Genomic DNA, 14,317 nt, shown 5'->3' with positions numbered 1-14,317 from the left:
AATTATAGTTAAGAATCTCAATGATGAGGTTAACCATTTGAAAAATACAGCTTTAAAGCAACAGAAGAAAATCCAATCTATACAACAGAAGCAAAAAAAGGTGGTGGGGGGAGCACAAAGAGCCCAACCACAATAATTACAATACATATAAATGGGTTAAACTCACCAATCTCAGGTTATAAAATCAGATCTAGAAAGTAGTCTATGAAGGGAAATGGAAGATTAAAGATAAAAGGAAGTAAAAAGATATAACAGAGGTACTATAAACCAAAAGAAAGTTAGAACTGCAATTTTAATAAGAACCAAATTAGAATTTCCTAAAATAGATTACTAAAAGATAAAAAATAATATTAAGGGTTTATAATAATAAAAATCTGATGATCAAAGGAACATTTGTATCCTGCAATATAGCCTTCAAATATATAAGTAAAAAACTGACAGAATTATAGGGAAAAATACATCAGCAATTCTTAAAAATTTTAAACACACATCTCTGAAAAACTGACATATTAATTGGACAAAAAATTAATAAAATTTAGATAATGAAAAATAACTTTAATACAGGTGATATAGAAACTGTATACCCAAAATGCAGAAGTTATACATTCTTTTCAAAAACACATAAGCATGGCGGCGCTCCCGCCGAGGGTTCGGATCCCATATACAGACCGGCTGCTCACTGGCTGAGCAAGGTGTGGGAGCAACACCGTGGGTTGTGATCCCGTTGCCAGTCACGAAAAAAGACAAAATGGAAAAAAAAAAAAAAAAACACATAAAACATTCAGAAATCTACCATGCGTTACACACCAAAGAAAAATTTGATATTTCTTCCTGAAACCTCACTTCAGATTATGTTTTCTGAACATAAAAATAAAACAATAACAATAAAGGGGTGCCTACAAAAAGTTCACATAGATATGAAAATTATATAACATTAAAAAATTTTGAATCAAGATGATGGAATAGACAGTCCCCAGCATCACTCTGTCCCACAAATGATCAATTTACAACTACTAAAAAGCTAAGACTGCCAACCAGGGACTGCTGGAGCTCAAGGAAAGAGGAGAAGAGATCCTCCGAGTTCATGAAGGCTGAAGAAGCTGCAGAGAAAAAAAGAGGAACCACAGTGAGAAGGAGAGAAACCACTGCAACAGTTTTGGTTCCCGGCTGCTTTGATGCTGGCCCCAGTGAGCACACAAGAGCAGGAGCTGGCAAAAGCTGCAGCTAAGCCCCTTGCCTGAGGTTGCTTGGAGTCTGCAGGGCCTTAGCATATAGCATACCAGTCCCCAGACCACAAAAACCACTGACAGGGTTACCGTGGACCCACATAGGAGCAAGGGGGGGCTCAGCCAACTGAAAATAGGAGCCAACCAGAGGCCAATGAGTTACTGAGGGGGATCAGTGCATGGCTGGGGATCAGTGGATGGCCCACCACATGGGAAGTATTTGGAATGTGGGTTGAGGCTGGCCCACCAGGAGAACATTGGGGTGCAGAATGGGCACCTGTTATGCCTTCCAATCAGCACAAACCCACTCAGTGGAGATTGGTCAGGGAGATAGAACTGCAGGGGGTGCAGTTTGCTGGAAAGACTCAGTTTCAGGCCAGAACTTCCACACAGTCCAGGTGTATCTGACCTTACAAGACCAGGAAGTGATTAAAAGGTCAACAGTGAAAACCTGAGCTGCCCAAAAAGCCTTCTCCAGATAATTAGCAGCAAAGCAGCAATTTAGCTCAACCACAAGGTTCAAGAGCTGGTCCCCACAGAAAGTTCCTCCATTTTTGTATTAACCAAAGAATAACAAATTAGTTCCAGTGCGGAGCTTAAGTAGTGGTGGTAGATAATAATACAAGACAGAACTGGAGAAAGAAGAGAAAATAAAAAACACAGACCAGTGACAAAGTTCTCATATTAACCAGGAAAGGTCTAACACCACCGAAGTACACCTATAAAACCTGGAAGCAGCCTCCTCAAATGTCTAGGCATCAGTGTAAAGACACAAAGATCAAGAAAGAACAGAGAAGAACAGAGAAATATCACAGCATTAAAGGCAAAAGCCAAGCACCATCAATGGACTCAGAGGAACAGCAGATTTATGAAATGTCTGACAGAGAATTCAGAATACACCTCTTAAAGATGTTTAGGGAGTCACAAGAAAACACAGATAGAAAATCAATTGATAACTGAAAAACAATCCAGAAGCAGAATGAGAAACTTGACAAAGGAATTAGATCAGTCTAAAAAAATCAAATGGAAATTCTAGAAATAAAGAATAAATTATCTGAACTGAAAAATTTGATAGAAAGCTCCAACAGCAGACTTAATCAAATAGAAGAATCAATGAGCTTAAAGATAAAATATGAAATTATCAAATCAGAGGAGAAAAAAGAATAAGAAAAAATGGAACAGAAATACAGAATATATGGAACTCCATCAAGCCAAATAACCTCCACATAACTGGTCTACCCAAAGGAGAGAAAAAAAAAAGAAAAGGAAGGGCTGTAGAAAGCATATTCAAGAAAGTAATGTCTGAAAATTTCCCAAACATGAAAAAAGATGACAGCTTCCAGGTACAGGAAGCTGAGAGGTCACCAATAAAATTCAGTCAAAGCAGGAACACCCCAAGGCACACCATAACCAAATTATCAAAAACCAAAGACAAAGAAAGGATACTGAAAGCAGCAAGAGAAAAGAAACATAACATTTAACAGAGCCCCACTATGTCTCTCAGTGGATTTACCAGTAGAAATTCTATAGGCTGTAAGAGAATAGAAAGATATATTCAGAGTGCTGAAGGAAAAAAACTGTCAGCCGAGAATTCTCTATTCAGCAAAACTTACCTTCAAATATGAATAAGAAATAAAGTCTTTCCCCCAGTAGAAATTCTATAGGCTGTAAGAGAATAGAAAGATATATTCAGAGTGCTGAAGGAAAAAAACTGTCGGCCGAGAATTCTCTATTCAGCAAAACTTACCTTCAAATATGAATAAGAAATAAAGTCTTTCCCATACAAATAAAAGCTGAGGGAATTCACCGACACTTGACCTACCTTACAAGAAATGCTGAAGTGAGTTTTTCAACCTGAAAGAAGACAGATCAGCAAGAAAACATTTGAAGGCACTCATACAACTTATTAGTAAAGTAAGTTCACAGACAACCTCAGAATACTCCAATGTCATAAGGGTGGTGAATAAACAACTTACATAGTTAATGTGAAGACTAAAGGACAAACCTAATAGGATGACAATGAATACAACAACTGTATAAGAGATAGGCAATATTAAAAGATGTAACTTGAAACAACAAAATGTCAAAAAATGGGGGGAATGATGCTAAAGCATAGAATAGGCTTTGGTTTTTCCTTTATATATATATAAATTATATATATATATATATATATATATGCAAAGTTGTCATTAGTCTAAATTATCTGTTTTAACTGTAACATGGTTTTTGTAAGCCTCATGGTAACCATAACTCAAAAACTTATGAGACATACTAAAAACAAATAGCAAGAAATCAAAACACACTGCTAAAGAAAACCACTCAATCACAAAGGAAGCCAATAAGATCAGAAAAAAGTAAAAAAGGATTAACAAAACAACCAGAAAAAAAGGTTTAAAAAATGGCAGTACAAGTCCCTATATATCAATAATAACTTTAAATGTAAATGGATTAAATGTCCCAATTAAAAGACACAAAGTGGCTGAACAGATTATAAAACAAGAACCAAAAATATGCTGCCTATAAAAAACTCACTTCACCTATAAAGACACACACCAAGTGAAAGTGAAGGCATAGAAAAAGATATGTAATGCAAATGGAAACTAAAAAAGAGCAGGAGTAGCTGTACTTATATCAGATAAAATAGACTTCAAGCCAAAAAAGTAAAAAAAGATAATGAAGGTCATTATAAAATGACAAAGGGATCAATTCAACAACAGGATATAACAATCCTAATTTGTATATATGTACCCAACTCTGGAGCATCCAGATATATAAAGAAATTTCTATTAGACCTAATGAGAGAAACTGACTTCAACACAATAATAGTTGGGGACTTTTTAATACCTCACTTTCAACAAAGGACAGATCATCCAGATAGAAAATTAAGTAGGAAACATCAGAATCAATCTCTACTATAGGCTGACTTGACTAATGGATATATACAGACATTTCATCCAACAGATCCAGAATACACATTCTCCTCAGCAGCACATTGAACATTCTCTAGAATAGACTATATGTTAGGTCACAAAGCAGGCCTCAACAAATTTTTAAAAATAGAAATTAAGCTGAGAGTTGCAGCACCCTCTGTCCAGAAGCAGGCAAGAGAGCACATCCAGTTTCCCAGGCAAAAAGCCAAGGGCAATACTCCCCACCTGAAAGCAGGCAAGAGAGTATGCCAAAAACACCACTTCTGTGCAATTGTCTTACTGCAGCTACAACCACAGCCTTGGCTGCCTAAAAAGTGTCTCAATGCCACAGCAGCAGCCATAGCCACCATGCAGGTGGCCCACCAGACACTCAACTGCACTGACACAAGGAGAGACACCAGAGGAGACCAAAAAAGAAGAGGACATCTCCCTCCTCAAAGCTCACTCCAAAGTAATAGAAGCAGCAGTGGCTCTACCAGATGACCAGACTTCAACATAGAGATACTAGAAATATGAAAACCCAAGAAAATATGACATCACCAAAGAACACAGTAATTCTCAAATACCAGATCCTATAGAGCAGGATAACCTTGAAATAACTGAAAAGGAATTCCTAGCAACAATCTTAAGGAAACTCACTGAGTTATAAGAAGACTCAGTTAAAAGACATATAGAAATGAGAAAAAAAAAATCCAGAATATGAAGGAGGAAACTTACAAAGAGATTAATACCTTAAAAAAGAATGTAGCAGAACTCATGGAACTTAAAGATTCAGTCAATGAAATAAAAAAAACAACCAATAGTTTAAGCAGTAAGCTAGAGGAAGCAGAAGAAACAAATTCTGATCATGAAGATAGTCTTTTTGAAATAACTCAGGCAGACAAAAAAAAAAGGAAAAAATAATTTTATAAAAGGAAGAAAATCTAAGAAGGCTAGCAGACAACCTTAATTGCAAAGATTCAAATCATGGGTGTTCCAGAAGGGGAGGAGAAAGAAAAAGGCATGGAAAACCTACTCAACAAAATAATAATGGAAAACTTCCCAGGTATAAGGAGATAATTGCAAAGATTCAAATCATGGGTGTTCCAGAAGGGGAGGAGACTAAAAAGGCATGGAAAACCTACTCAACAAAATAATAATGGAAAACTTCCCAGGTATAAGGAGAAATATGGACATTCAGATCCAGGAGGCTCAAAAATCCCCTAGCAGATTCAACCCCAAAAGGTTGGGTCCATTTCTGGGCTTTTAGTCTGTTCCATAAATTTGTCTATTCTTGTACAAATAACAAATTTTAATTACGTCTTCATTTTAAGCCAAGTCCTGCATTGCAAAACCTACTTTGAAAAAGGTCCTCTCCAAGACACAATAGTCAAACTGGCAAAGCTCAAAGACAAAGATAGAATCTTAAAAGAACCAAGTGAAAAGTGGCAAGTCACCTATAAAGGAACCCCTATCAGACTAACATCAGTCTTCTCAACAGAAATTCTCCAAGCCAGAAGAAAATGGGATGACATATTCAAAATACCAACCAAAAAAATCTGCCAGCCCAGAATACTATACCCAGCAAGTCTATCCTTCAGAAATGATAAAGAAATAGTGTGCTTTCCAGACAGACAAAAATTATGGGAGTTCACCACCACATAACCAGCCCAGCAAGAAATTCTCAAGGTAGTAGTGCATCTGGAATCTAAAAAAATGATAATCTCTACCACAAATACACAAGAAAGAACAATACCCATTGGTAGAACAAAAATGCAAATGAGAAAGAGAAAGAAACTAAATGTTACCACCACAAAAAACTAACAAAGGTTGAAGACAAACAATAAAAGAGGAAGAAAGGAACTGAGACATTTAAAACATCCAAATGAAAATTGATAAAATGGCAGGAACAAGCAAAGCCTTTCAATAGTAATTCTAAATGTTCTGAGTTTCTGTTGGCAGGAGGTGGCAGAAAGTCATGAACCATGAAATACTAGACTGCCCTTGAAATATATCAACTGAAACTGAACTACAGTCCCCAGAGATGAACTTTGATGAATCTCCACCCAAGGAGGAGCCAGGATCTCCACATCTACCTGTCCCTGTTTTGTGTCATGGGCCAAAAATGAGAAAAGTCTCAATTTGCCACCTATGGATTGAAACCTGTACTAGCTGAGGGCTCAAGGTTTACCCCTGTGACATTTTCCTGAGATCTCTCTGTTGCCCAAAGGCCACTTTCCTTCCCTGGTCCAAATGCAAATTTGGCTTCAGAACTGACCAATGAAAACGAAAACAAATTAAACAAGCTTGTATCCTTCACTTACATGAGAGGACCTAAATGAAAACTTGGGGGGGAAATTACACAGCGCCTTTGACTTCATAAGATGACCCCTTTCCCTTGCTCAGGGAGACACTGCTTTGGGAGCTATTCCCAGTGTTGTTCTTATTTTCAAGTAATAAAGCTTTTTCCTCCTACCCTGTTCTTGGCTGTCCATCCCTCAGAGATGAACCCCCATTGTGCAGTAACAATACCATCTGGCAATGTTAGAGAAGTGCTCTGAAGTCTATTACAAATAACAAAGATTTTATAGACAGAAAAGCAGAAGAAAGCAGAAACAAAGAAAAGTGGATTGGTCATTTCAAAGTTACTTTCCTTGTAAGGTGGGGACAGAGAGAGAGAATAATAAGAAAATAACTGATTAGTTAACATCAGTTTACTTCAGGCTGATTAAAGCAGAGTAAACTTTATCATCATACCTATTGAAGATTTAAACTGGCCTGTTTGGGAAATTGGCTGTTATCTCTTTCTCCTGATTTCTCTATTTATTTAACAAAATTGTGTACTAAAAAATCTCCAGCAAGCATCATGGGGAAATTTTATACTGGTCCCCACTAAGATTAGAAAAAAACAAGAATACTCACTTGCTCCACTATTGTTTAACATAGTTTTGGAGGTCCTAGGTAATGCTATAAGATAATTTTTAAAGTCTAAGATGTGCAAAGTTTGGAAGTGAAGAGATAAAATGCTTCATATTTGCACATGAAAAGTCTACATAGAAATCCAAACAAAATCAATAAATTATTACAACAAATAAAAAAGTAAACTTTTGCTGGATAAAAAGTAAACTTAAAAAAATCAACAGCATTCCTCTAAACTAGCAATAACCAACTAGAAAGCAAAATCAATAAATTATTACAACAAATAAAAAAGTAAACTTTTGCTGTATAAAAAGTAAACTTAAAAAAATCAACAGCATTCCTCTAAACTAGCAATAACCAACTAGAAAATATAGGAGAAAATGGTACCACACATATACATACATACATTTATACACATATGTACACATATACACACAAAATGGTATAAGAATTTATATTTATATACAATTATATTTTTATTTCAAATTTAATTTTTAATTTTAATTTTATATGTATAATTATATTGTATATAAATATGAGAAAATGATAGTCATATACATAGTCATACACATATAAAAGGGTACCACTTACAATCAGATTGACAATCACAAATATACAAATACAAATACAACAAATACAAATGCAAATCAATTTACAATCACAAATATATACATACACATATATATAAGTATGGATATGTATGTAGATGTATATATTTGTGATTGTAAATTGATTTGGGTGTGTGTGTATATGTATATGTGGTATAATAAAAGATATATTTGGTCTTTGTCATTGGTTGCTGGCACAGAACTCCTTGGAGATCTTGGAATTCCCCTGGAATTTTATAAGTGATAGGAATGTCCTGTTATTCTTAAGAAGCCTCTTTTGATCATACCTGAGTTTATGCTAATGAAGTGACTTAGGGCGGGGCCCCTAGTTAGCCTCAGAATAGAAATAGTCAACAGAAAGACCAAGTGATGAGAGGGTTGAAATTTGCAGCTCCACTCTCAGACCTCCAGGAAGGTGGGATGGGGGTGTGCATGCTGGAGACTAAACTCTATGAAAACTCTTGAACAAGGAGATTTGATGCACTTCTGGGTTGGTGAATGTATCCACACGTCAGGAGGGTGGCACACCCCAATTCTACCAGGACAGAAGCTCCAGCACTCGGGACCCTTCTGAAGTTAGTTCTGCCTTGCATCTGTATCCTTTATAATAACATTCATAATAAACTAGTAAATGTAAGTAAAGTGTTTCCCTGAGTTCTATGAGACATTCCAGAAAATTATCAAACAGGAGGAGGTGTATGGGGAACCCTCAATTTTTACCCAGTCAATCAGAAGCCCAGGATGCACAGACTTGCAATCAGCATCTAATGTGCAGGCAGCCTATTGAGACTGAGCCCTTAACTTGTGGGATCTGATGCTAACTCCGAGTAATAATGCCAAAAGTGAACTGAATTGTAGGACACCCAGCTGGTATTGGAGAATTGGTTGGTGTGGGGAAAATTCCACACATCTGGTGACAGGTTTCTGTGTGAGTAGAGAAAGAGTGTGTTTTTCTGAGTGTGTGTAAATATGTATATAGAGAGACAGATGAATACATATATATACACACACACACAGACACACACACACACACAGAGGTACTTCAATAAGTTCATGGAAAGATCTGTATTATCTTTTGACTCTTTTTCCACAAACTTTTTGAAATACCCTTCTATATACATATGTATATGTGTGTGTATTTATATATCTTATATATAGTTTATAATTTATAATTATATATGAGAGCACCGAGTTCTTAGATACCATGGGCTGCAGGTATCTTTCTTAGAAAAAGTTACCTTAATAGATGACCAGAAAGAAATCTAAAAGAAGAAAATAATTCTCGTACCTCAGGAGAACNTATATATATATATATATATATATATATATATTATCTAGGAAGCAACCTAGTGACATATCACCTCTATGGAGAAATTTTTGAAACTCTATTCAAGAATATAAAAGCAAATTTAAATGAATGAAAAGATATTCCATGTTCATCAATACATGATATCAGATCACCTCCAATTAATTTATGGAATCCACACAAAGCCAATCAAAATTCATATGTAACTATAAAATGCAGGAATAGCTAAATTAATCTGGGAAAAGAGGAATAAAGGAAGAGTAAAGAGGGGTGGGTGGGTAAGAAAGAGTTACCATAGGAAATATTAACATTTGCAGTGCCAAAGAAATAAAATCAATGTGACATTGGTGGTAGACACACCAATAAATCTGTGGAACAGAATAAGTGTGAAAAATAGACCTGTGTTATGCAAAATCTTGAGATAAAGGTGGTACCACAAGTCAACAGATAGAGGACCTATTGTTAAGGCTATAATATTGGGAAAACTACTTCATTATATGAAGAAAAATATCACCGGATATCTCTCTCTCGTACCATATATAAAAATAGACAAGATGGCTTAAAGTAGTATATGTGAAAGATAAAGCTGTAAATCTACTAGGATAAAATTTAAGGGCATGTTTTTATAAGTTAGAAATGTGAAAACACTTTTAAATGTGACTCCCCCAGCAAAAGAACACACAAAGCCTAAGGTAAAAAAAAGTTGTTATATTTCAGTCCAACAAAATTTAGGATTTTATTTCATAAACAAAACGATGGAAAAGTTAAAATTGTATCACGTAAACAATATTACATTAATATCTATAATTTACACAGGAATCCTCAAAGTCATCAAGAAAATGGGCAAAGAAAATTAAAAAGCATCTTGAAGCAGAAGCCTAAATAGACACAAAGAAGTTTGAAGAGATGCTTAAACGTACTATATCAAGAAATCTACATGTTAGAACATCAATGAGCCACCATTTTACACCCACTGGAATTGTCATCATCAGGAAGTTAGGTAATCCCAAGTGCTGGTGAGGCTGTAAGTAGGTGGGAACTCTTATGTGGTAATGATGTGAGAATAACTCATTAAGTACAGGGAGTACTTGGTGAATTTATCTATGCATGCACTTTATGAACCAGAACATTACTTAAAGCACACCACCGTCTGTGTGAATATGAAAACACATTCACATGCACAAAATCTTAATATTTTTCAAAAGAAAATGCACATTTAAGAACATACACCTATCATATTAAAGCAGGTAACTATAGTGAGGTGAAGTAGGGAATGGAATGAAAAACACAAATAAAAATAAAGTAAAATAGGGCCGGCCCGTGGCTCCCTTGAGAGATTGTGGTGCTGATAACACCAAGTCGAGGATTAAGATCCCCTTATCGGTCATCTTTTAAAAAATAAAAAATAAAGCAAAATAAAACAAGAGAGAAACCTTGCCCTGGGCTATGATGATAATGTTTTATACACTAAGTATTGTGATTAACTTAACTTTGCTTCTGAGTTCCAATAAAGAAAGGAGAAAAAAACAAAACAAAACACAAAGTGTGTTCAGGATTGTTTACTAGGCATGAAGAGCACTGTAATTGAAAAATACACGTTGTTCAGAAAGATCAAGTGACCTCAGTGAAATGGGAACTGCAGACAGCTTTATACTCCACTGACCTATAGGCTGAACCATGGAAATGGCTACGAGGCAGCCACTCTTTGCCTATCAAGATGACCATTTCATATGGCTTGCCCTAAAACAGAAATGTCTCCTCCTGTGTTACACAATAAGAGGCCCACTCATTTAGTTCTACAAAATAAGGAAGGAAAATAGGGAGAGATAGGAAAGGAAATGCCAACTGATGACCATTTACATTGCTAACTTTAAAATTTTACAAAATTTAACAATGCTTAATGCAAAACCCTTAATCAATGGTATATGAGAGCACCGAGTTCTTAGATACCATGGGCTGCAGGTATCTTTCTTAGAAAAAGTTAGCTTAATAGATGACCAGAAAGAAATCTAAAAGAAGAAAATAATTCTCGTACCTCAGGAGAACCATAAATCCAGGTATGGCAGCTAAAGAATAAATGAAACTGTTAACTGACATCAAGATTAGAAAGTACTGGAGCATCATGGAACAGTCATGTCCTTTGCCACACAGCCCAAGAACTGCAGATGAATGTCCCGCTGCTTGAATGCAGCTACAGTTATGGAACACCTGCCAGAAAAGAATATATTATCCTATTTAAGGAAGAAAAATCTTGAACACAAATCTCAAATATTTTCTGCATAGCCAGTTGGATCAAGATAGGGGCTGCTTATTCCATTTATTCTCAGCTCCTTTATGGTGTCTCAAAGGGTTAGAGCATAAAGCAAAACATAGATGATTAGTTTCAAAAAAATGGTATTTTTTCCCAAATATATCTAGTAAATTTGCAATAGCTCATCTACCCTAAAGGCACACCATTTTTTTTTTTAGCACATACTGTTTTGCCACAACAGTAAGCATGACAAACAAAATCTGTTTCCGAGTGCTCAGTTAAAATATTTAGATGATTACAAATAAACGAAGCTCTGCTTCAAAAAATATAGCTTATTTTAAAAACAGAGATGTCAACCTTTTTCCAATTGTTATATGTTTCCAGGTCTTAAAAAGAATCCAAATTTATATTTTACTTTGATTACCAACCAACATTCTAAGTATTGTGACATCATTAAACAAGAAAACGTGCCTAATTCCATCTTCTTAAAAAAACGTCAGAATGTGAAAAACACAGAAAGCACGTGCATAAGTATACAGAGGAAAAAAAAAAAGAAAAAACACAGCAAAACAATTAGCAGGGTAACTGAGATCCATACTGCCAACTTTATCTCAATAATAAATATTATTTAGCCCAGAGTATTTTTAACACAAATTGTTTGGGTAATAATCTAAACTGCTTTAAAAGTACAGATCAGTGCTCAGACACTGTGAAGGTCTTAGATAAGATGTAGGGGAAAAAAGGTAATTAAGTGAGCATATAAAAAGGAACTTTTATTTTTTCCACACACAAAAAAAAACCCTTTAATTTGGTTTTGAAGACTAATTTTACTTTAATCAAATGTAGGTCCAGTTCACAGCTGGAAAGTGGCAACGTAGTATACAAAATCAAAGGCCAGTAGGATGTGTTACCATATTTATTCCTGTTCCAACGGATGTCTTACAACCTGCAAGACAAGCTGACATATACGACAAACCGTTGTCTCCACACACAGGGTCCCATGTTTTAGTTGGACAGCTGCAAGCTGTATTGCAGTCAGCAAGGATGTTATTTCCCGTGTATACACCTTGTTGAATTCTGAAATGATTTAAAATAATGCCATGGATATTAAAGCATTTTTTTTTCTTCTATTCTTCTGAATTCCCAATTACATTTCCTCCTCTTTCCCAAAAAGAAACAGAAATCTTCCAACCATTAATGTGTGACCTGAGTACTATAGCCTGACATAAAGGATACCTGCTTTGGTATCCTTTTAGCCACTTTTAAAAATGAATTATTTCAGAAAAACATTTAGCCAATAAACAAGCATTAACTGAATTCCTACTATGTGGGAGGCATTTTTCCAGATACTATTAGAACTCACCAATGAAGATGACCTAATCTCTGTGGTTGATCCACATGATAGAAAGTAACAAGAGAGGGATAGCTTAAAGATCAAAATCTGCAAGTTCCACTTAAAATGTAAATAATACACTTTGCTCCAGAAACATAGCTACTTGAGCAAACAAATTCATTCATTCCCCTAGTATAAAAAGTACCCAGCATTTGTAATGTGATTTAAAGAGCAGGGGAGTCTAAAGACTGGATTCAAGTCCTAACTCCATGACTAGATCACAGTGTGGCTTTTTCCACATTCTTTCTGGGAATCAGCATGATTGGAGATGGAGACAGTCTTTAAGATTTTCCCCAATTTTAAAATCCATATTTCTACATTGATGTGGTTGAAGAGTTTGGCCATGAACTCCCTTTGTCATTAAATCTTTCTAAATCTCACATTCTTCATATGTAAAATGGAAATAATAATGCTTATCTTAATTGAAGTTTGCAAGACTCAAATCAGATAATGTATATAAAATTACTTTGTGATTTTATATTTGAAATTATTCCAATATTATAATCCTTGATGATTTTAAAAGGACCATTTTAGTATGTCTTTCATTTCTTTTAACTGATGACTTATTTATCTAAATATGCCATATAAGTGAATTTTTAAAATTCATATCATGATGGAAAACCTTTCTATAAACCCAGATAACCCTCAAAATACAAAATCTGAAACTAGTTAATACTTCAGACATTATACAAATGAAATATATTAACTTATATATTAATTAATTTATCATGTTTTAGGATTCACTTGTGCTAAATTTAAGCCCATTGTAGAACCATAGAAAGGCTGTTTAGACTATATAGTCAGCTTTAATTTTACCCCTGTATAGGAGTATAAAATATATGGATACCATATTCTACTACAACCTAAAGCTATAGATAGTTTCTTTGATATATGCTTAAATGTTCACTAGGATATCACAAAGACAACCACACACACACACACACACACACACACACATATATCCATAGAGTCATAAACTCATTCACCACGTGATATGTTCCCAACCTCTTTAATAAGCCTAGAGCTTGGATGGATTGGGTTATGATTCACAGATGGAGCAAAGATACAGGAAGAGCATGGATCACTGTCATTAACTCCAGTAAGCAAATGATCACACATAACCACTGGAGAGAATACACCATTAACTGTTAAAAGCGTATGACAGTCATTAGAAAACAACATACCCTTCATAAGAGATAGTTATGCCAGCAACTGAAGAATTGTCACAGATCATGAGAAAACACAAAAAATGGAGAAGATAATGACTTAAGGATAACCAAAATCCTATGTGGGCAGCTTGTTTGACAGTAATCTTGAACTTTTTCATAATTAAACCACCAACAATATATCCAACGCATATTGGAGGTATGTTATAAATACCTATAAATGCAAACAAAATATTATTTACAATGTGATATAGCAAAGGAACAAATATGTTATCATTTTTATTTAATAACATCTTACATAAGAAACTATTTAGTTTCAACTTACAGTGAAGCAGGCTGATTTAATTTTATCCCCACCTAGTTACACATTACATACAGGGAAATTTTGAAATGCCCCCAAATATCAAAGTATATTTTGGAAGATGGTTATTATTATCATTCATTTAATTAATTGCAGTAGGTTGTAAATTTCTTGCAGGCAGCGATCATGATCACTATTTCTTAGGATCTATGTATGAGTAAAAAGTCAAAGATGACCA

General features: G+C 35.0%; 1 protein-coding gene across 1 annotated transcript in view; it reads right to left on the bottom strand.

The window, feature by feature from the left end:
* Nucleotides 1-14,317, bottom strand: part of SLCO1A2 (solute carrier organic anion transporter family, member 1A2) — a 44,358-nt gene that overhangs the window by 7,763 nt on the left and 22,278 nt on the right. The window contains exons 9-11 of the mRNA XM_008586127.1: nt 13,797-13,992; nt 12,131-12,296; nt 11,004-11,176 (exon numbers count right to left, since the gene is read on the bottom strand). Of these exons, the coding sequence (XP_008584349.1) occupies nt 11,004-11,176; nt 12,131-12,296; nt 13,797-13,992 (535 nt within the window). The remainder of the gene's footprint in view (nt 1-11,003; nt 11,177-12,130; nt 12,297-13,796; nt 13,993-14,317) is intronic.

The sequence above is a fragment of the Galeopterus variegatus genome, unplaced genomic scaffold (genome assembly GCF_000696425.1).
Source record: "Galeopterus variegatus unplaced genomic scaffold, G_variegatus-3.0.2 Scaffold3836, whole genome shotgun sequence".
Taxonomy (NCBI): Eukaryota; Metazoa; Chordata; class Mammalia; order Dermoptera; family Cynocephalidae; genus Galeopterus; species Galeopterus variegatus.
This window is presented reverse-complemented; position numbering and strand designations above follow the sequence as displayed.